The following is an 18,136-nucleotide window of genomic DNA, read 5'->3' as shown; positions in this document are numbered from 1 at the left end:
ACCCCTTTTGTGAATCCACTTCCAATCTATAAATATGCTCCTTCCTCCTCTCCACAAACACCAAAATGTATGAAATGCTAATGTCATATTTACCCTTGAAAAATCCATGCATCAAATGCTGAACCACAACTGTTGCTTATTCCAACCTGAATGATATCCTCTAGAATTAGTAGCCACAATTTTGGATAACGCAGGCTATGAGATGACTGGCTCCCTTAGCCAACAGCACCTTGTGGTAGGCCGCTTTAAACCCAATCCCTAATCATGGCTATCAATTTTCAGGAGACAGTGCCCATCCATACATATGGTACCAATCAACCTCCAGGAATCGATTCAAACATGCAGTTCTTTTTTAATTCTGTGTCACCACATTGGGGGAAAGTCATAGACGGCCATAAACATCAGCCATTTTTCGCATTTTTTTCAATCATGCCAGTCAGTTTCTTAATCAGACATAGCCACATTCAATAGTTTGTGCATGTTGGAACTGGTACTTTCTGGTTGGCTGAGGCGTTACCCTACCCAGGCAGAACATACCACTCCCATCAGGGGCGCGTGATTACACTGACTGTATAACCTGCACTCAACCTTGGGTTGCTTGGCACTGAGCAGTCAGGCTTTTCACGGGGGCAATGTGTATAGCAGTGACACAGCACTCCCACACAATAAATATGTTGCGTGTCACAAAAGATACTTTACACTTGGTGTACATAAATAAAGTTTATATTTAACACACACATTAATTAACACAACATGAACATCATGTATTTCTGGGCATAAATCACACTTGTAAATATTACTAGCAGTACCAGGCCCTACTGTGTCATAATGACATAAGTCGTATGTACACTTGCGAAAGATCCTACTTTATCCTCCAGCACCCTTATGCGGTGTAAAACGTTGTCGAACCTAGGCCCTCCCTGGTTATCATTATAATTCAATACCACACTATTGGTAGGGTGCACTACAGATCACAACAATGTTAAAAATATGTACATACAAAGAATTACAACACTTTTAAGCAACACTGTGGATAAAGGCCGCATGGGTAAAACCAACGTCAAACATAGTATTCTGTTAGCAAGGAATCAACATGTAAAGCCACACTGCCGTGCAGTGTAATGAATCCCGGCCAGTTGCAGGCACACACACAAACTCGCACTCAGCACCGATACATGGTGTAGCGGATACCAGGGAGTTTCGTATGAAACACACTTGTACACATACACACACAGCACTTTAATGCTGTGCAAACGATATCCGGCAGGTTGGATAGCACACTGCAGACCCCCTAGCCCAAGCCTCCCTCCAGGTCACCCTGACTTCCCTCCACTCACGGGTTGGAGATGACCAGCCCACCCCCCACCGGATACAAGGCAGATCGTGGCCGAAGTCACACTTAGTCAGAGTCCCTGGGGAGAAGTTGGGGGGTAGGTAGAAGGACTAATTAGGAGGCAGTTGTCAAACTGGGGTTTTGCCACCACTCTGGAAGTTCATCTACAGAATGTGGAGTAGAAATAGGCTGAGGGTGATAGTCACTCAAAAGGGTCCCACAATATGTCTTCCATCACCAGCCCAGTTCTGCAAAGCACAGAGTCCATGGAAAGAAGGTGAGGGGTAGGTAGCAGAACTAATTAGGAGGCAGTCGTCAAATGCGTGTTTGGCCAGCACTCGGGAAGTTCACCTGCAGGATGTGGAGTAGAAGCAGACTGAGGGCGATAGTTGGTCACTCAAAAGGGTTCCACAATGTACCTTCTGGCAGCAGCCCAATTCTGCAAAGCATGGGGGGAGGGTCACACAGTCTTTTGACCCGCTTCCGATCACTCTCAGAAGTGTTCCTTCAGCCCAGTCAATCACTCTCACTACCCAGGCCCGATCCGGGCAATGCTGTCTGGAAGCACAATGTTGTCAGGGGCTGAGGAGAGGGCAAATGGGCCGCCGCACTGAGGGCCCAAAAGGAACAATTGATGAATGGGTAATGAAGCAGGGGATCCACTCAGAGGAAAGAGGCACCCTGTCAGGCAGAATGCGAGTGGCACCAGACAATTGGAGTCACACACAACGAAGAGTCGCAAAGTCATTACCTCCCTGGAAATGAGGCACAAAGCCTGGTGTGTGTTGCTCTAAGTCGCATCTGACACTTTGATCACACACAACGAAGAGTCGCAAAGTCCGTACCTCCCTTGAAATGAGGCACAATGCCTGGTGTGCGTTAATACTGATTGCACAAGGTAATTGCGGTCACACACAGGTGCAAGTTTAGCAATGGCACACGTGGTAGAATGAGGCTCTACTGCGGTTACACCCTCCGCTCTGAGCATCGCAACCTGCAAATCAGACACTGCACGCAATGAGCATGCAGTCGGCGTGTCACGAGAGAGATGTACGATCGATGAAGTAGGCCACGTTGGATCCCGCAACCTGTAAATCCGCTCACCACCAGCAAGATGCTAATGCGTGTTGAGGTCCCTACAATGCAGTGGCCCCATTCCTTAGATGCAGGGACAAGGCTATCCAGTCTCCAGGCACTATTCTTAGTTCCATGCTCATGCCGCGCTACAGTTGGGATTCAGCAGATGATGTGGGCACTTAAGAGGGCACTGCTCTCTAAATGTCATAGGTAGATAGTGTGCGTCCCTCGTGGGAGGTGTTTGTTGTCCCTGAGACCTCCACAAGAGGACAGGGGGAAAAGTCAACAAGCCCTTGGAGAGCACACTTCAGTCTGCCAGACAGCAGCAGGCAGTCAGTCCAGGCCAGCCACTATTCAGGAAGGGTGCATGATCCCTTCCAATGGCAGTTATTCTCCTTGTGCACAACAGATCCCTCTGGCAGTGTGCACCACACAGTTCCAGGTTCTCCAGTCCCTTGTCTCCACAGGTGTATCTCTACCCTGCTGAAGTAGGGTAGTTAAACTGTAGTGTGCGGTTTGAAGTTGGGGGTGGTACAGAGGGTTTCCCTTTGAACCACAGATGTTTCCCCTAAATTTCAGGCCTGTTTGCCATGGGGCCGTGGAATGCTGATCTTAATCTTTAGTGAGGCCATCATCTGGCTCCCAGAGGCCAAGTGTCAAAACCTCTTCCTCCAACCTATCCAGCGAGGTCTATAAATGGCAGAGGTCTGTTGTTCCAGTTTCATGCCCAATGTTTAAAGCTGTGTGCGGGGAAAGCGCAGATGTTCTCCCCTAGCCTCCAGTGTGGCCGGAGTAGAACTTAAAGGCACACAGAGAGTTTTGGAGCAGAGAAATGCCCACTTTCTAGAAGTGGCTCTTCTAAGCTCGTAATTAAAAATCCTTCTTTACCGAAGGAGAGCGTTTGTCATTGGCAATCCAATGATAGGAAACATTATGAGGCTGCTCCAGTGTAAGCCACTATTGCGGCTTGAAGTAATTTCAACCATTCCCCCATGTTAACCTATGGGAAGAGCAAACCTCAGGTAGTTAAAACACACATGGGTATTCTTCACTAGGTGAGTCCTTCCTAGGGCGCCCCCCCTGTAGACTTACCCTATGGGTGCTCTTGTGGTAGTGAAAGGTAACCTCGGGATGGGCCACTGATTTTGAAAAGCCAACCTGAGCATAAGTGCAATGGCACACACACGGGCCTGGCAGGCTGGACACATGTTTAAAATACCATAGGTGCAAGAGCGCACGCTCAGGCCTGCAATGGTAGGCATGAGACATATGTTTGAAACATCAGGTAAGCACCACTTCCTAACGTGTAGGAAGGGCGCACACACTTTCACACGGCATTTACAGTGGGATAGTGCCCAGAGCGCTAAGGCCACAAATAGTGAATCAGCAACACCTTGGTGGTGTCCCCTGAGAAGAGCCGACCTTCTGGTGGGGAAAACCCCACATGGGGGTTCTTCACTTACCTGGGCATGGAACACCCATGTGTACCTGGCCTGCCTTTCACCTGCTACCTGCTCCGCCCCTCAGGGCTTACTCTAAGAGTGCTTTAGTGGTAGCGGAAGGGCCACTCAGGGTTTGATAAGTGAGAAATGCCAACCAGAACACAAGTGCAACTGCGCATCCACAGGTGTGCAATGGCAGGCCTGCTACATATTTCACAGGCTATTCTGGTGGGTGGCGCAATCAGTGCTGCACCTCTGAATCATCAAACCATTCCATCTACTACTATTTCTTCAATGGGATCCTTGAATTCCTTGTGCCCACCAGCATTTCTGCTCACTCACTGCCACTTTCTGTTCTATATTTGTCATTGTTCCCATACAGAGTACATTAATTTATAGGAGCGGAGCAAAATGTACAATTCATCACATGCCTCATTCACACTGACGGCTTGCATGAAATGTCCTTTTTTTAAACAACCCTGCCCCCAAATACATTCTCATTGTGGATCCCACAAACAGAATCTATTCATGTTTTGGTCAGTTCCTTGCCTTTCTCTTGGGTTTGCAATGGTGTTGTCAATCTCAACAATCTCTAGAAGGGAAGGGTTTTTGTTAGTCAGTAGTACCTATTAAATCTTCTTATTGAAAAATCTAACTACCTATTGATCTTGCAATAGTCCTTTATTTCACACAACGCTGCCAGTAGTTTGAGTGCTGCTGTGTACAACTCTGGTATCTCCACTACAGACTGTTCCCTTAAAAAAGCCTTCTGATAACTACACTCTTTTGTGCTGTGAAGCGCTTTTCAGTCCCTTCACCGCTTCAGCATGCTCCTCATACTCTTCTTCTTCCAGTGGTGCAGAAATGGGTGAGTGTTCAAAATGCTTTGACCCTCCATATCTAAACATGACCAATGTACACCTTTTCCTTGTGGTCTGAATTGGTCACTTGCCATAAGGTATGCATCAAAACCCCTAAACCAGTTGTTCCATTGGTGTTTCCTCCGGGGTTTGTAAAAGGACTAGTGTGGCATCATTGTTTTCATGTTGAGTGAAATAACAGTTTCCAACATTATGTGTAAGTATGAGGGTAAATCATGAAAATAGTTATTAGTTGGATGAAAAACACTGATGTACTGACAGAAGATTCTGTGATAAATATACCACTAATGTGTTCTCTAATTCCCCGCTTTCACTCCACTCCATCTCAATTCTGTCTTCCTTCATTGTCACTTAACACGTCGTTGGTTAAAAAAAGCACTACACTAGTTTTCTATGACGTAAATATCTCTGTGAATCAATTCTTTTATTTATGTTGGATTCAGTTATTTGTGAGAATGGATCACACACATAGTTCACTCATTGCAAGATATTGAAATTAAATTCACAAAACAACAAAAGGGGAGAGAAGAGTTTTATGACCTTGTAATGTGTTCTTCCATATAGTTCTATCCAAACACAGAAATTACTCATCTTGGTGAATTTCTTCGGGACAGAGATTAGTCACCATCATTGATCCTGCAAGTTCTAGGGTGGATCTATTCTTGGTCTGAGAAAACCATCAAAACTTGAACTTGTGCAATACATTGTTTTAGCAAGATACATGGAAGTATTTTTCTGGTTTTGAACACCACACTCATGATGAATGCTAGAGGAGTCATCTGGTATCCTGCTTTTACTTGGGTTTAATGTCATGGGGTTAGTTACATAGCAGTTAATTCTCGGCTTGAAAAATCCACTCACTATGGCAAGCCAGATTTAATCAGGATGATCTATTTTTAGGGCCTACTCACCCGTTCTGCTTGGTCACAAAGTGATCATTTAATGCGTAGACTTGTGTAAAAATGTTCTTGCTGCTAATCAATATTTCATTTTTACCCTATGTATAGCATGCTTTTATGGTTTTAATTAACCAAATAAAGTACTTTGACTGACTGACACAAAGTGAATGAGCAATAAAAATGCCTTTAAATCTTGTTATCTTGTCACCTTTGCTTGGCTTTCAGAGACAGAGGGCAAAAGACAGTTTGGCTTTCTACGTTTACTTTTTTTTCTGTGACTGAAGTTGAAGGACTTTGTAAAGTGAACTGTGCAACAATAGTGCAGTGCAAAGCATTTTAAATGAAAGGCTGTAAGATTTCAGGATTTGTTTCTAACGCTGAAATAGCGAACAATTAATTGTTCAAACATTTCAAATATATTTCACTAGTTATGAAGACACATTTTTGTAATTCTATGATGAAAAAAAGATTTGATAAAATCAAAACCAATCAGAACATTTTACTTGGTGATGTCGACATTTTAAAGATTTTTGTTGAAACCCAATTTACAAATATTATTAATTGCACTATATAGTTTTAGCAGTAAAATTACATGTTAGTGGGAACGTTTTGTGGCCATTTCAATGCAAAATGTGCTATCTGTAAATGACAGTGCACTCCCACATAATGCTTTAGTAATATATTTATGTAAAGCGAGTTTTTAAACATGAACTGGGAAATATTCCTGCTCCTGCCCAGATAACAATTATATTAGTGAACTAAGAGTCAAGCCAGGGATCATGTGTTCCCTATATGTGGGCTCGATTCTTATTATACATGGAGCAAACGTTTAGTTTAGTAAATAAAGAGATTTTTGTGAACAGCAGAAATTGTGAACTTGCATATTTGAAGGTGATCTCTTATGTGATAATGAAGAAAAAGGCAGCTCCATAGACAAAATATTTACCTAGGATCACACACTTTGAGACCAGTTCACGGGTCGAAGAATATTACAGTTAGGTTGAGTAGATTATTCAAGTTACTAGACCTGCGGGGCTATAAACGTCTTATGATTTTTCGCGCCCTGGTAAATTGTAGCAAGGGTAGGTGATAAATCTTTCCTATTAAGACGAGATGTAGCTTGATGACCACCCTGGAGGCTGGATTGTAGGTGACTAAAATAGTTTTAATTAGAGTAGCTATGAGACCAATAGCACACCAGGTTGCGAGCTCCCAACTGTCAACAGCTGAGGAACTCAGAACCAGGAATGCTGTGACTGCACTCTGGAAAAGGAAAAGCAAGCTCTTAATGCAGTGTGAGAAACAATATATGCACAAAGTAAGTCATCAAAGAACAACAAAATTACGACGCAGAGCGAGGAACAATACATGCAGGTAAACAAGGATAAACAAGGGCATAACACATCTTCCGCTTCTAACACAATTAAAACAAATATTGAAAAATTGAATCAAACCAAGACGGAAGACCTTCTGCACCTTTCCAAAGGGACATTGAATTTATTCAGAAACCTTTCAAAAACTTTGAACCTTGAGAAACACTCTCACTGCGAGTTCTGAACAACTTCATTATCAGTGGTAAAAGAAAAGGCACTACTACAATTGATTAACTCAGATATACTAGTATGCTTTGCTTCATATGATTCCCTAACTGAAAACAGAACAAGTATCATCTATATTCCTGCCATCAGGTAAACAATCACGCAAAGTGACATAATTCCCAGTACTATTTCTCAAGTCCATATGACACAGAAAGATGCCAAAGTAGTCCTACAAACTGAGCGATGATCATGCTCTGATTATCAGAACCAAAATCCAAATTGCGAACCAACCATCATCTACCATCTTCCAATAAGATGGAACATTGAGCATACTTCTTCGCCTTTAAAGGTACATAATATTTGAGGTGAGTTTTATATCCTTTAAAATTAATTTAACAAAACCCATGAGCCAGGTTTGATATCATGTTGCTTAGGCTATGTCAACTATCATAAAAATCCTTTCTACTATCCTGACACGCACTCGCTCTTCCTTTGACAAATCATATACATCAGCCTAAGCAGACACACGGGCATCCATCGATGAAGATGTGAGTTTTGTTCTTGAAGTGCCTCCCCTTACCCAGACTAAAGGGCTGACAGCTATGGTGGAATGAGGAGTGTTATTTGAAGCTCAAAGTTCCTTTTTAAAGGATGCATCACATCCAGATTGTTAGCTAAAGCCATCTGCACCCCATCTTGAAACACTGTGTAGACCCTTTCCACTAGTCCGATAGTTTGTGGGCTGTGAAGAGGAACTATATAATGTTGAATCTCATTCTTTCTTAGAAACAACTCCATCTTTTCAGATATAAGCTAAACACCGTTATCTGACACTATCTCTATGGGTAAGCCCTCAAAGACAAACATATTGCTTAGGTTGTCAATCACTAAATCCAAGGTAGTGGCCCTAGTAAAATGTCAGTAAACCCAACATGAGAAACAATGACTTAATATAAACATGTAACGTTAGTCAAAGGAAGGGAAAGGAAGACTCTAGACAAATCAACTGCTACCTTTTCTTAAGGGTTTTCAGGCAACTCTACCGGACAGAAAAAAATATTGGAGGTACACCAATACTTACTAGATTGCAAGCACTTTTTACGATCTGCTACAAAATCATCAATTTGAATGGTCATCAAAATGTTTACCTTACATTTTTTTAGTTGCATCAGAACCTATATGTGCACTGGGTGCTCACTTAATCAAATTCAATCTCAAATCAGCAGGTGAAAATATTCTCCTGCCCCCAGCAGATTTCCAGGCTCAATTCACAATTCAGAATAAATCTGAACAAAACTATGTAAATGCCCCTTCATCTTATTCGATCAGATCAGACCATACCTCCACAACATACTTCCAGGCCTCAACTAAGAACTTCTAACTCTTCAAAGCATCCAATCATTCACCATCATTGACAGTTCCTTTGGAAACTTCAGTACTGTTCTCATCACCCATTATGCACTCATCATAATCTTTTCTCATACATAATCCGGGAGGGGTAATGTGGACAAACATCATCCACTTATATTCACTCTTACAGACACAAATCTAACCTCAAATGTGTACTCAGGCAATCTAGCAAAAGTCTTCTCACTGTAGCCGCAGCATTGGCAGACCTGTAGTCCCCAACTTATACATGAGTGACTTATGATCAATGCAAAGTATAAAATAAGTTTCTTAAACATATGATTTGAACGTTTGGTCCCCCTTGAGCATGCCAGGGCCTCTCTCTTGATGGTATTGTACCTCTTCTCCGCATCCCTCAAAGTTTGAGAAGCGAAATCAGTTATGTTTTTTAGATCCATTGACATTCTGGCACATCAACATATCAGTTCCTACTCAACTTGGATCAACTGTGATGATGCACGCATGCTATCAAGCAGGCACTTTGAGAGCAACATGACACCTTCTCGTAAGGAAACTTTATTGTCTAGCTACCAAGCCACTTAATAACACTTCCATAAGCCGTGGTGTTGCCATCTATGTCTTGTGCATACTATGTTACTAATTACTATCTTTTACATGGATTTGTTTTTATCAAAGCCACTATTCTTGTTGTTCGAACAGACTCTGACTGCATTAGCTCTGGGGAAGTCCAATTAAAACCATTTTAAATGTGTTTCGCACTCGGGGGCAGTGGGAACGGTGGCCAGACAAAGCTATGTTAGAGCAATAAAAGATAATCTAGTACAGGTTCAACACAACACTTAGGCCCTGATTACAAGTGGGCTAATTTCACCCTCAGCAATAACTGTGGAGTTCCACAAACCTCAAAAACAAGTGTTTCAGGACCTAATATTTTCAGGTCCCTGAACTCAGTGATTCCACGCCTTGAGACACTGGACCTCACTTTGCTGTTGCAGAGGATGTGTGCATCATCACAGCATGGTCCGACTGGATCCTTGCTGCATCCCAAGGACGCAGATGCCCCCCACCCCCACACAGGAAGGAGGCTGCTCTGATGTCTCCCAGTATTCAAAACCCAACCCTTCTCTTCTTGGTAGTCCTCCAAGAACTCAGAGTAGGTAGAAAATGTCTGCGGTTTTAGGCCCATGGTCTTTCCCTGCCTGCTAGATGTTGGGACAGACTTGGACGTAAGTGTGGGCCTAGATGTTTGGGCCTGGATACAGCTAACACCCCTTCTACCTAGGTTCCTTCAGGGTGAGGTCACAACAAAAATAAATCCGAATCCAGCTAAGCTAGACAATGGAGGGTGGCCTGGTATGGGCCAAGGGCCTCCAATCAGTAAAACATCGCGATAATATACACCTCTGGGAAGGGTGAATCCTAATGATTTGTCATAGAAACCACTTGATAAAAGCTGCACTTGTCTTGTTAGTTTTTTGTGAAGGGAACATGGTCTGCAAGTTATAACCGTGGTGAAGCAAGGGAAGAAATAGACCTATCTAGATTTACGTTGGCTGATGTTATCTTGAGAGATCCTAGGTTTTGATGATTGTTGATTGTTATGATTTTGTGCTGGCAGTATAATGGTGCCTGATTACAAAGGTGTCCTTGATAGAGAGAAGTGTATTCTCAAATGTGATGCTTTTTCTGCTGAGTGTATGTATGTTCATGAAATAATATGCTATGGTTGCATCTTTATAAGGTCTCTAATAATGGGGCAGACCACTCTGATAGAATAATCTGTTGAGTCAGCTTCTATAACATAAGGCCCATGGAAAAGCCAGTACAGCTATTTAGGTCTTCAGGTTTTAGAATCCTAGAACTTTACAGCCTTATGTCATTTGGAGGAGACCAATTCTTGAACCGCTTCAGTGTGCTCCAGGTCCATATCCACATGCTATTCAGCAATTATGTAATACAAAACCCCCACTCTTACCTGATTAAATCCTCACTTTGGGACTCTGGTACATAAACGATAAACACTTGACCTCTTCAACACTTCTGAAATCGACTGACTGTGATCCATATAGGAAAAAGAAAACATAAGGGTGTCATACATGTGGCCTTTCAGGAAACTGATCTGAAGCTGTGCAAATATTCAGGTTGAAAACCAGCTTGAATTTTGCACAAGGTGATGGGCATCCCCATGTTCTTATAATTCCCAAAGTGAGTGAAAAAAGCTATCATCCGCGTATCTTCTAGTTGTCCAAGGACTAAACCTCCTAGTCCCCTGTTCAAGTTTGTGTACTTTGTATTCTCATGAACTTGGTTAACTGAAATGTTTAGCCATAGTAGAGGATAGCGATTTCAACTGCTGTAGCATTCATTATTTTTCTGTAGTTGTATTACGATCAAAGGTCCATCTCAATTGTTTTTTATGAAGATTGCCGCCCGGACGCTAGATGTTGAATATAGGATCAGAAATTTCTTGAAGTTGTAAGCAATTTGTTTTTTCTGTTAAGGGTTTTCTTCAGCAGTAATCACACTGGGTGCCCCACTGTGACTGTCAGAAAACTAATAGGAGCAAAGGGATTTGTTGCGGTTGTTGATTACATTTCATTTTTAGCCTTCAAACAAGCAGTGCTCTTAGAATATAGGTTTACAGTTTACAGCCTTATTTTCATTTAGGAGAGAATCAATGAAAGCTGTGCGTATAGTGAGAATGTAAAATATAGCCAGAACATGTGTTAAAAATATGAACATGATCTTTCTTGTCATCCGCCACGAGCCAGCACCATCACCTAGAAAACATGTTTCTACTTAATATTGGTAATTCATACAATGTAATTGTCAACTGGGTGTTCAAAACACCAATGAATTTGAAAAGGGCCCTTAGTCTAAATAATACAGTCAAAGAAATTGTGAATTTGGATTTGGAATTTCACCCAATTGGTCGATGTATCATTGTAAATTATTAAAGTCTTATGTTTTTTTTAATGTGTAGTTTGAAAAACCTGGGAGGCGCGATGACTTTGACTACCCTGAAATGGCAAAAGAAGCAGGTAATGACTTTCAGAAAGCTTGTATGCCCAAGATGACTTGTATCATTGTCTTTTTTCATACACATGGCAGACCTGGACCACATGCACTGTTTTAAATCATTCATTATAGTGAAATTCGAAGCAAAATTTAGAAATACTGAAAGCACACATTTATAGACTGCCCTAATCTAGTCATGTTAATTTTATTGAAGTTGCATAGTGCACCACATGCTCCTGATAGCCATTTGATAGCACATTGTTGGCGGACGGTAAAAGATAACTAAAAGGAGTAGAGTTGATCCAATCTTGGAAAAAGCTGCATTGGAAGCTAGCATTGACCAGGCCATTCAGTCTGGTGTTGGCTTGCCAGCCTTTTGTTTTTGGTCCAAAAAAATACAATTAAAAAAAAGACAGTGTATTCACCCCTTAAAATTCATTTAGTCGGCCGGAAGTGGTGCTTTTCTCTCGTGCTCAGGATGGCTGATGCTGACGGAGACGACTCGCTTTACCCCATTGCCGTGCTGATCGATGAGCTGCGGAATGAGGATATGCAGCTACGCCTCAACAGCATCAAGAAACTGTCAACCATTGCATTAGCACTGGGTGTTGAGCGAACTCGAACAAAACTCCTTCCTTTTCTTACTGATACGATCTATGATGAAGATGAGGTCTTATTGGCTCTTGCTGAACAGCTTGGGAGTTTCACAGTCCTTGTTGGAGGTCCAGAGTTTGTCCACTGTCTGTTGCCTCCCTTGGAGAGTTTGGCTACCGTAGAAGAAACAGTTGTTAGGGACAAGGCAGTAGATTCCTTGAGGAAGATATCCCACGAGCATGCACCTGTGGATTTGGAGGCACACTTTGTGCCACTGGTCAAGCGCCTTGCAAGTGGTGACTGGTTTACTTCAAGGACCTCTGCCTGCGGCCTGTTTAGCGTGTGCTATCCACGCGTTTCCAGCACCATAAAAGCGGACATCAGGCAACAATTCCGCAGTTTGTGTTCTGATGAAACCCCTATGGTGCACCGTGCTGCAGCATCAAAGCTCGGGGAGTTTGCAAAGGTTCTGGAGCTCGAATATGTAAAAAATGACATAATTCCCCTGTTTACAAATTAGGCTTCTGATGAACAGGACTCTGTTGTTCTACTTGCTGTAGAAGCCTGTGTTAGCATTGCACAGCTCCTTCCAGAGGAAGATTTAGAGGCCTTGGTAATGCCAACTCTCCGACAAGCTGCAGAAGACAAATCGTGGCGTGTTCGGTACATGGTGGCAGATAAATTTTCTGAGCTCCAGAAAGCAGTCGGGCCAGAAATAACCAAGAATGATCTCGAATCAGCTTTTCAAAATCTTCTGAAAGACTGTGAAGCAGAGGTGCGAGCTGCTGGTGCCCACAAGGTGAAAGAGTTCTGTGAGAACCTACCTGCTGATGGTCGAGAAACCATCATTATGAACCACATTCTTCCTTATGTCAAGGAACTGGTTTCTGACACAAACCAGCATGTGAAGTCTGCCCTAGCCTCCGTTATCATGGGACTATCCACTATCCTGTGTAAAGATAACACGATTGAACACCTTCTACCTCTGTTCCTGGCTCAACTGAAGGATGAGTGTCCTGAAGTGCGGCTGAACATTATCTCCTATCTTGACTGTGTGAATGAAGTGATTGGGATTCGCCAACTCTCTCAGTCCCTCCTTCCTGCAATTGTGGAGTTGGCTGAAGATGCCAAATGGAGAGTTCGACTTGCGATCATAGAGTATATGCCTCTACTTGCTGGACAGCTGGGGGTGCAATTTTTTGATGAAAAGCTGAATACATTGTGTATGGCGTGGCTTGTGGATCATGTGTACGCAATACGTGAAGCAGCCACCAACCACCTCATGAAGCTGGTGGAGAAGTTTGGTGCAGAGTGGGCTCAGAAGACCATTGTTCCGAAAGTGCTAGCCATGGCCAATGACCCGAACTACCTCCACAGAATGACCACTTTATTCTGTGTTAATGCACTGTCTGAAACTTGCAGACAGGACATAACCACCAAGCTGGTGCTGCCCATTGTTTTGAAAATGGCTGAAGACCAGGTAGCAAATGTTCGCTTCAACGTGGCCAAATCGCTGCAGAAAATCGGGCCAGTACTAGATGGCAGTACACTCCAGGCAGAGGTGAAACCAGTGCTGCAGAAGTTGGGGCAGGACGAGGACATGGATGTCAAATACTTTGCGCAAGAAGCAATGAGTGTTCTTGTTTTGGCATAACAGATGGGACGGGCAGTTGAATCTTCTGATTCCAAACCTGTTGAGGATTTCTGAAGAAGACTGAAACGTGTGACTCACTACCACCAACCCAACTGCCCTCCCCCAAACCCCCTCTCATGAAAACAAATGGCAACTACTGTTAGCAGAACTCTATTCCCAATGATGCTGTTCTTCTAAAGACTTTTTTTAGAAACATTTATTTATGCTCTTACGATCATGTGCAGCTCTGCCACCATGAATCTTCAACCGCGTACTGTATGCTAACCTGTAGTTCTTGCTGGAGGGTAATAGGTGGCGTGTTGTTGAAGCATTCAGGTGAACGAGAAATAGTGACAGGTGCATGTATGTATATTATGAGTTGCAGTTTTATTGACTTTTTTTTTATATTGCCATTTTCAGTTCAACATCATGCCCAACACAGTAAAGAACGAATTAATCCTCTAGCTCTTTAAGGTGTTAATTAGACTCCTTTATTAAACATCTTGGCCTATCCCTGGGTTTGTAGCTGGTTAAGTTGATGTAGAAAAGCCTCATTTCCCCTAAAAAGAAGATAAATTATCCAGTCTTTAGGTAGCTCAGTATAAGTTCATTTCATGCAATTAATGTGAATTGTTTGGACTTGTTTTAAATACTCATTGAACAATACTTTAAGGTTGTGTCATATTTAGATCTCTGTACTGTGCCAAACGTTTTTATATGGTGGCAGCACTCTACTTTTCTTTTTTCTTGCTTTCCAGAAAGGGATGGGTCCTTTTAATTACCTTTTCTTTTTCACCCTAACATTCGATGGACCCATAGTATTGCTAGCCCCTTGTCCTTTTTTTTTTTTCTTCATGCGGGCATGACTATTGTCTGTGTTCTCAGAAAATCCCACAGTAACACATATATCAAACTCTAGATGAGGGAAAGCTGTGTTGGGGACCCTTAGCAAATCTAAAGTCAATTGGTTCAGTAGGTTTTTGATTAATATATGGAATAAAATTGCCATTGCGTACGTGTATAAAAAAAAAATTCATTCAGTCGAACAAAATTCATTGAATATTCCATAGAAGTAACATAAAATAGATTGTGCAAATTGCAGTAGAGTGCCATAACATTATATCATTTAATCTTGACCCACCTCCGCTGACACTCAACTCCACTCAAAGGTAGTAAAAATGTAGTCATAAGTTCCTAGGTTTGCCACAACTTTTTCTATTGCTTGCTAATCTCCAGAATCCCCATCTCAAGGCCATAGATATCACAGAATTGATACTATCACTCTAGCAGTTGTGAGGTACTTTTTCCAACCCATAACAGGCTATTAGCAACCTTGCTAAGACTATTGCTGCCATCACTAAAACAGCAGTATATGGAAGGGATGTCTGCACAGTATAATGGCAGTGGGTATTTGTTGAATATATGTATCAATTAATGTACTTATTTTCTTAAAAAAACGGTTTCCAAAAGTTCTAAATTGTTGATAAAGACATGTGCTATGTCTTCTCCTGGATCATATCAGGAAAACCGGTTAGCTCCCGGTCTCCAACCCAATTTATGCAGCCTTTTCGGAGTAGAATACATATTTTGAATATGTGTATAATTCTGAACTTCTAACCAGGATATATATACATTTTTTATGACAATTAGAGATGCCAGTAATTAGATCTCACCTCAAGATCAGCGTAGACCTCTTGTGTAGCTCAACGGACAATAGAGCAGCAATGTGCTGCTGGTTGTCATCCTGGCCATTAATTAGCAGCTGATGCACACACTGCATAAATTCCTTCCGGACAGTAGATGAAAATAAATCAAGAAGCGGATTGGGTGAGACAGACAGCCCTCCGTTTTTAATCTCTTGTGATAAAAATGATCACATTTGTAAATACTTAAAACCCAGAAGTAGGGGTTTGAAAATTGAGATTGAACAGTAGATTACCAGCAAATAACTGACCTATACTTTGCACTTTAGTGCAAAACCATTGTTTCACTAAAGTGTCATGCGAAAAAGGGGTGATTGGGGATTGTGCCAAAGTGTTGAGCTTTGGTATTAATAATTTCTTTGACATAAGATTCCAGATATATGCATGTAAGGACAGCATTTTAAATCTGTTTTTTATTTTTTAAATAGGATTGATTGAAGAATCCAGTATTGCGTAGCAAACCTCAATAGAAGGGCCTTAGAGGCCAAGGGACATTACTCAATTCCCATAACTTGGGACAATCGTGTTGAAAAGGATGCCCATTAATAGAATTTTAAAGATTAAAGAGCTCAGCCCCCCTGTAAAATGGGCATGTAGCTGGGTCAAAGCATAATGTACTCTGTTATGGTTACAAACAAACCAGGACAGTTCTATATTCTGAAACCATTAATTAGGTATCAAAACTGGCAGTGCATGAAAGAAAAATAAGAATTTAGGGATGAATGTCATTTTAATCACAATACACCGTCCCTGAATACTTAAGGAAAGTCTGTTCCATTTGGCCAGATTGTTTAACATTTTTTGAATGAGCCGGTCGTAGTTCAAATGCAATGTATCCGCCTAGTTTGGTTAGATTCTGATAGGTAGTCAACTTCTATGTAACAGTTTTTTTTGTCAATGCTTTTTTCTCTGTGGTTTTTACAAGACATTGCAGTGGGAGCTGCCGGGCCCCTGCCATTTTCTGTTGCCAAATACCACACACTGCCAAAGGCTTAACTGGCACTTGAAGCAATTACTTTATCTGTGGATGTGTACCTTGTGAAAGTGCTGAATTCTATTACTAATTGTGAAGTTAGACAGTGGCTGCAGTAAGCAGACCGACTGCCCCACTCTGTATGCTGTAGTGGGTGTAAGGAAATTGTGATTGGCACAATAACATTGATGAAGAGGGATGGCTGAAAGCCCCTCTAGTATATAAGTGTACTAAAATCAAAAGGTCTTGGCTAACACCAGATTTAAAAACAAACACAAGACTGGAAAGAAGGGAGCACATTGACCCTGTAGATCTCGGCTCATTCCGAACCTTCACAGTTTCAAACTGTGCCTTGTTTGTGTCCTGCACACTATCCACTTCCCCTGGCCATGTGCCCTTTCAGGATGACACTATATCTAGACTGAACGTTTGTACTGGAGCTCTATTGTCCTCCATGTTAGAAATCTGCTTACCTTTAAATGTTAGCCAAAGTCTGAATTGGAGGATTTATTCTGTAACCTACATAATATTTTAACTGTTGTGCAGTTCTTTACGTTTATCATATAAATTACTGTGCACTATCGCCTGGGGTGAGAGGCATTGGCGAGTCCAGGATCAATGAGAAGGCAGTTGGAGTTAACAGTCTTCCTGGCAATGTTGTTCTCCACTCTACCTGGGGAATAAAGATACATTTGTTTATCCACCTGCCTATTGTTTACTTCTTCTGCTGTGGCAACAAGTTGCTTTGGACTAATCTCCTGCCTCCAGCCATGTACAGAGAGCAACAGGGGGTGGTGAGCCCAGGAAGAATCTATCTCCCCACTGTGCCTTCAGAATGAATTGACACCCGATTGTCTGTCCTGAGAGTGCAGTGAGTGTTGTCTTTGCTGCCACCACTGTGCTGTAGACCCTGCCATGTTACAGGACTGTTTGTGATCTGGTGAATGTGACAGCATGAGGTTATCTGTCTGGTCTGACACAATGATGCCGCCACCCCAGTAACTGAGCCGAGGGGCACTTGAGGAAGAGGATTGGAAAGCATTATAGAAGATAATTGAGCACGTGCTTCTGGAGAAGAAAAAGCTGTGTGGTGCAGCCCCTGTATAGTAACTCCGGAAGATCTATGGCACAGGTGCGCTCCTGAGACGTAGCAGTAGATGTCAATATTGAGTAAGAAGGATATTTGAAAGCGGGTCATAAGCAGAGATCAAAAGATAGGTGCCTAAAACTCAAAGGTGGTTGCACCAATGACTATTCAGTGCTCAGATGAAACACTGAGGATAAAACGTGAACACTCACTTGTCACAGAAGGATTTGTTAGGAGGTGACTGTGTGCAAAATGGTGAAGCTAATGGCAGTAGGGCAAGCAGCTGCCATCATGATGTCAGTATGTCCATTACCAGTAGAATATACAGCCTAATTTGCTCAAAGTTAGTGCATTCACTTGTTGCCACACTGAAGAAGAGGAATTTAAACCTGAAGTATCTTCTGCTTAGATGTGCTAGGACTATCTTGCTGAGGTGACTCCTTATGCTAACGTATGACCAGAGATTGAGTATTGGACAGGCTAACGTGTGGGCGCTTAGCCTTTTGATCTGACTGCCTTTTTTCGTTTCACTTACTCCCTTCAGCCCTCTCAGTGGTGTGCTCCTGCTCTGAGTGTATCATCACATACTA

At 42.2% G+C, this 18,136-nt stretch overlaps 1 protein-coding gene and 1 pseudogene across 2 annotated transcripts in view; both read left to right on the top strand.

Annotated features, from left to right (window-relative positions):
* LOC146834956 (sterol carrier protein 2-like) overlaps nucleotides 1–18,136 on the top strand; it is a 372,999-nt gene that overhangs the window by 37,815 nt on the left and 317,048 nt on the right. For both annotated transcript variants that reach the window (XM_085602598.1, XM_085602597.1), the window contains one exon: nucleotides 11,522–11,579. In XM_085602598.1, the coding sequence (XP_085458724.1) occupies nucleotides 11,522–11,579 (58 nt within the window). The remainder of the gene's footprint in view (nucleotides 1–11,521; nucleotides 11,580–18,136) is intronic.
* On the top strand, nucleotides 12,007–14,545 carry LOC146834957 (serine/threonine-protein phosphatase 2A 65 kDa regulatory subunit A beta isoform pseudogene; annotated as a pseudogene).

This window comes from Triturus cristatus, chromosome 4_2 (assembly GCF_964204655.1).
Source record: "Triturus cristatus chromosome 4_2, aTriCri1.1, whole genome shotgun sequence".
In the NCBI taxonomy this organism is placed as follows: Eukaryota; Metazoa; Chordata; class Amphibia; order Caudata; family Salamandridae; genus Triturus; species Triturus cristatus.
The sequence above is the reverse complement of the archived record's forward strand: the minus strand, read 5'-3'. Positions and strand labels throughout refer to the sequence as shown.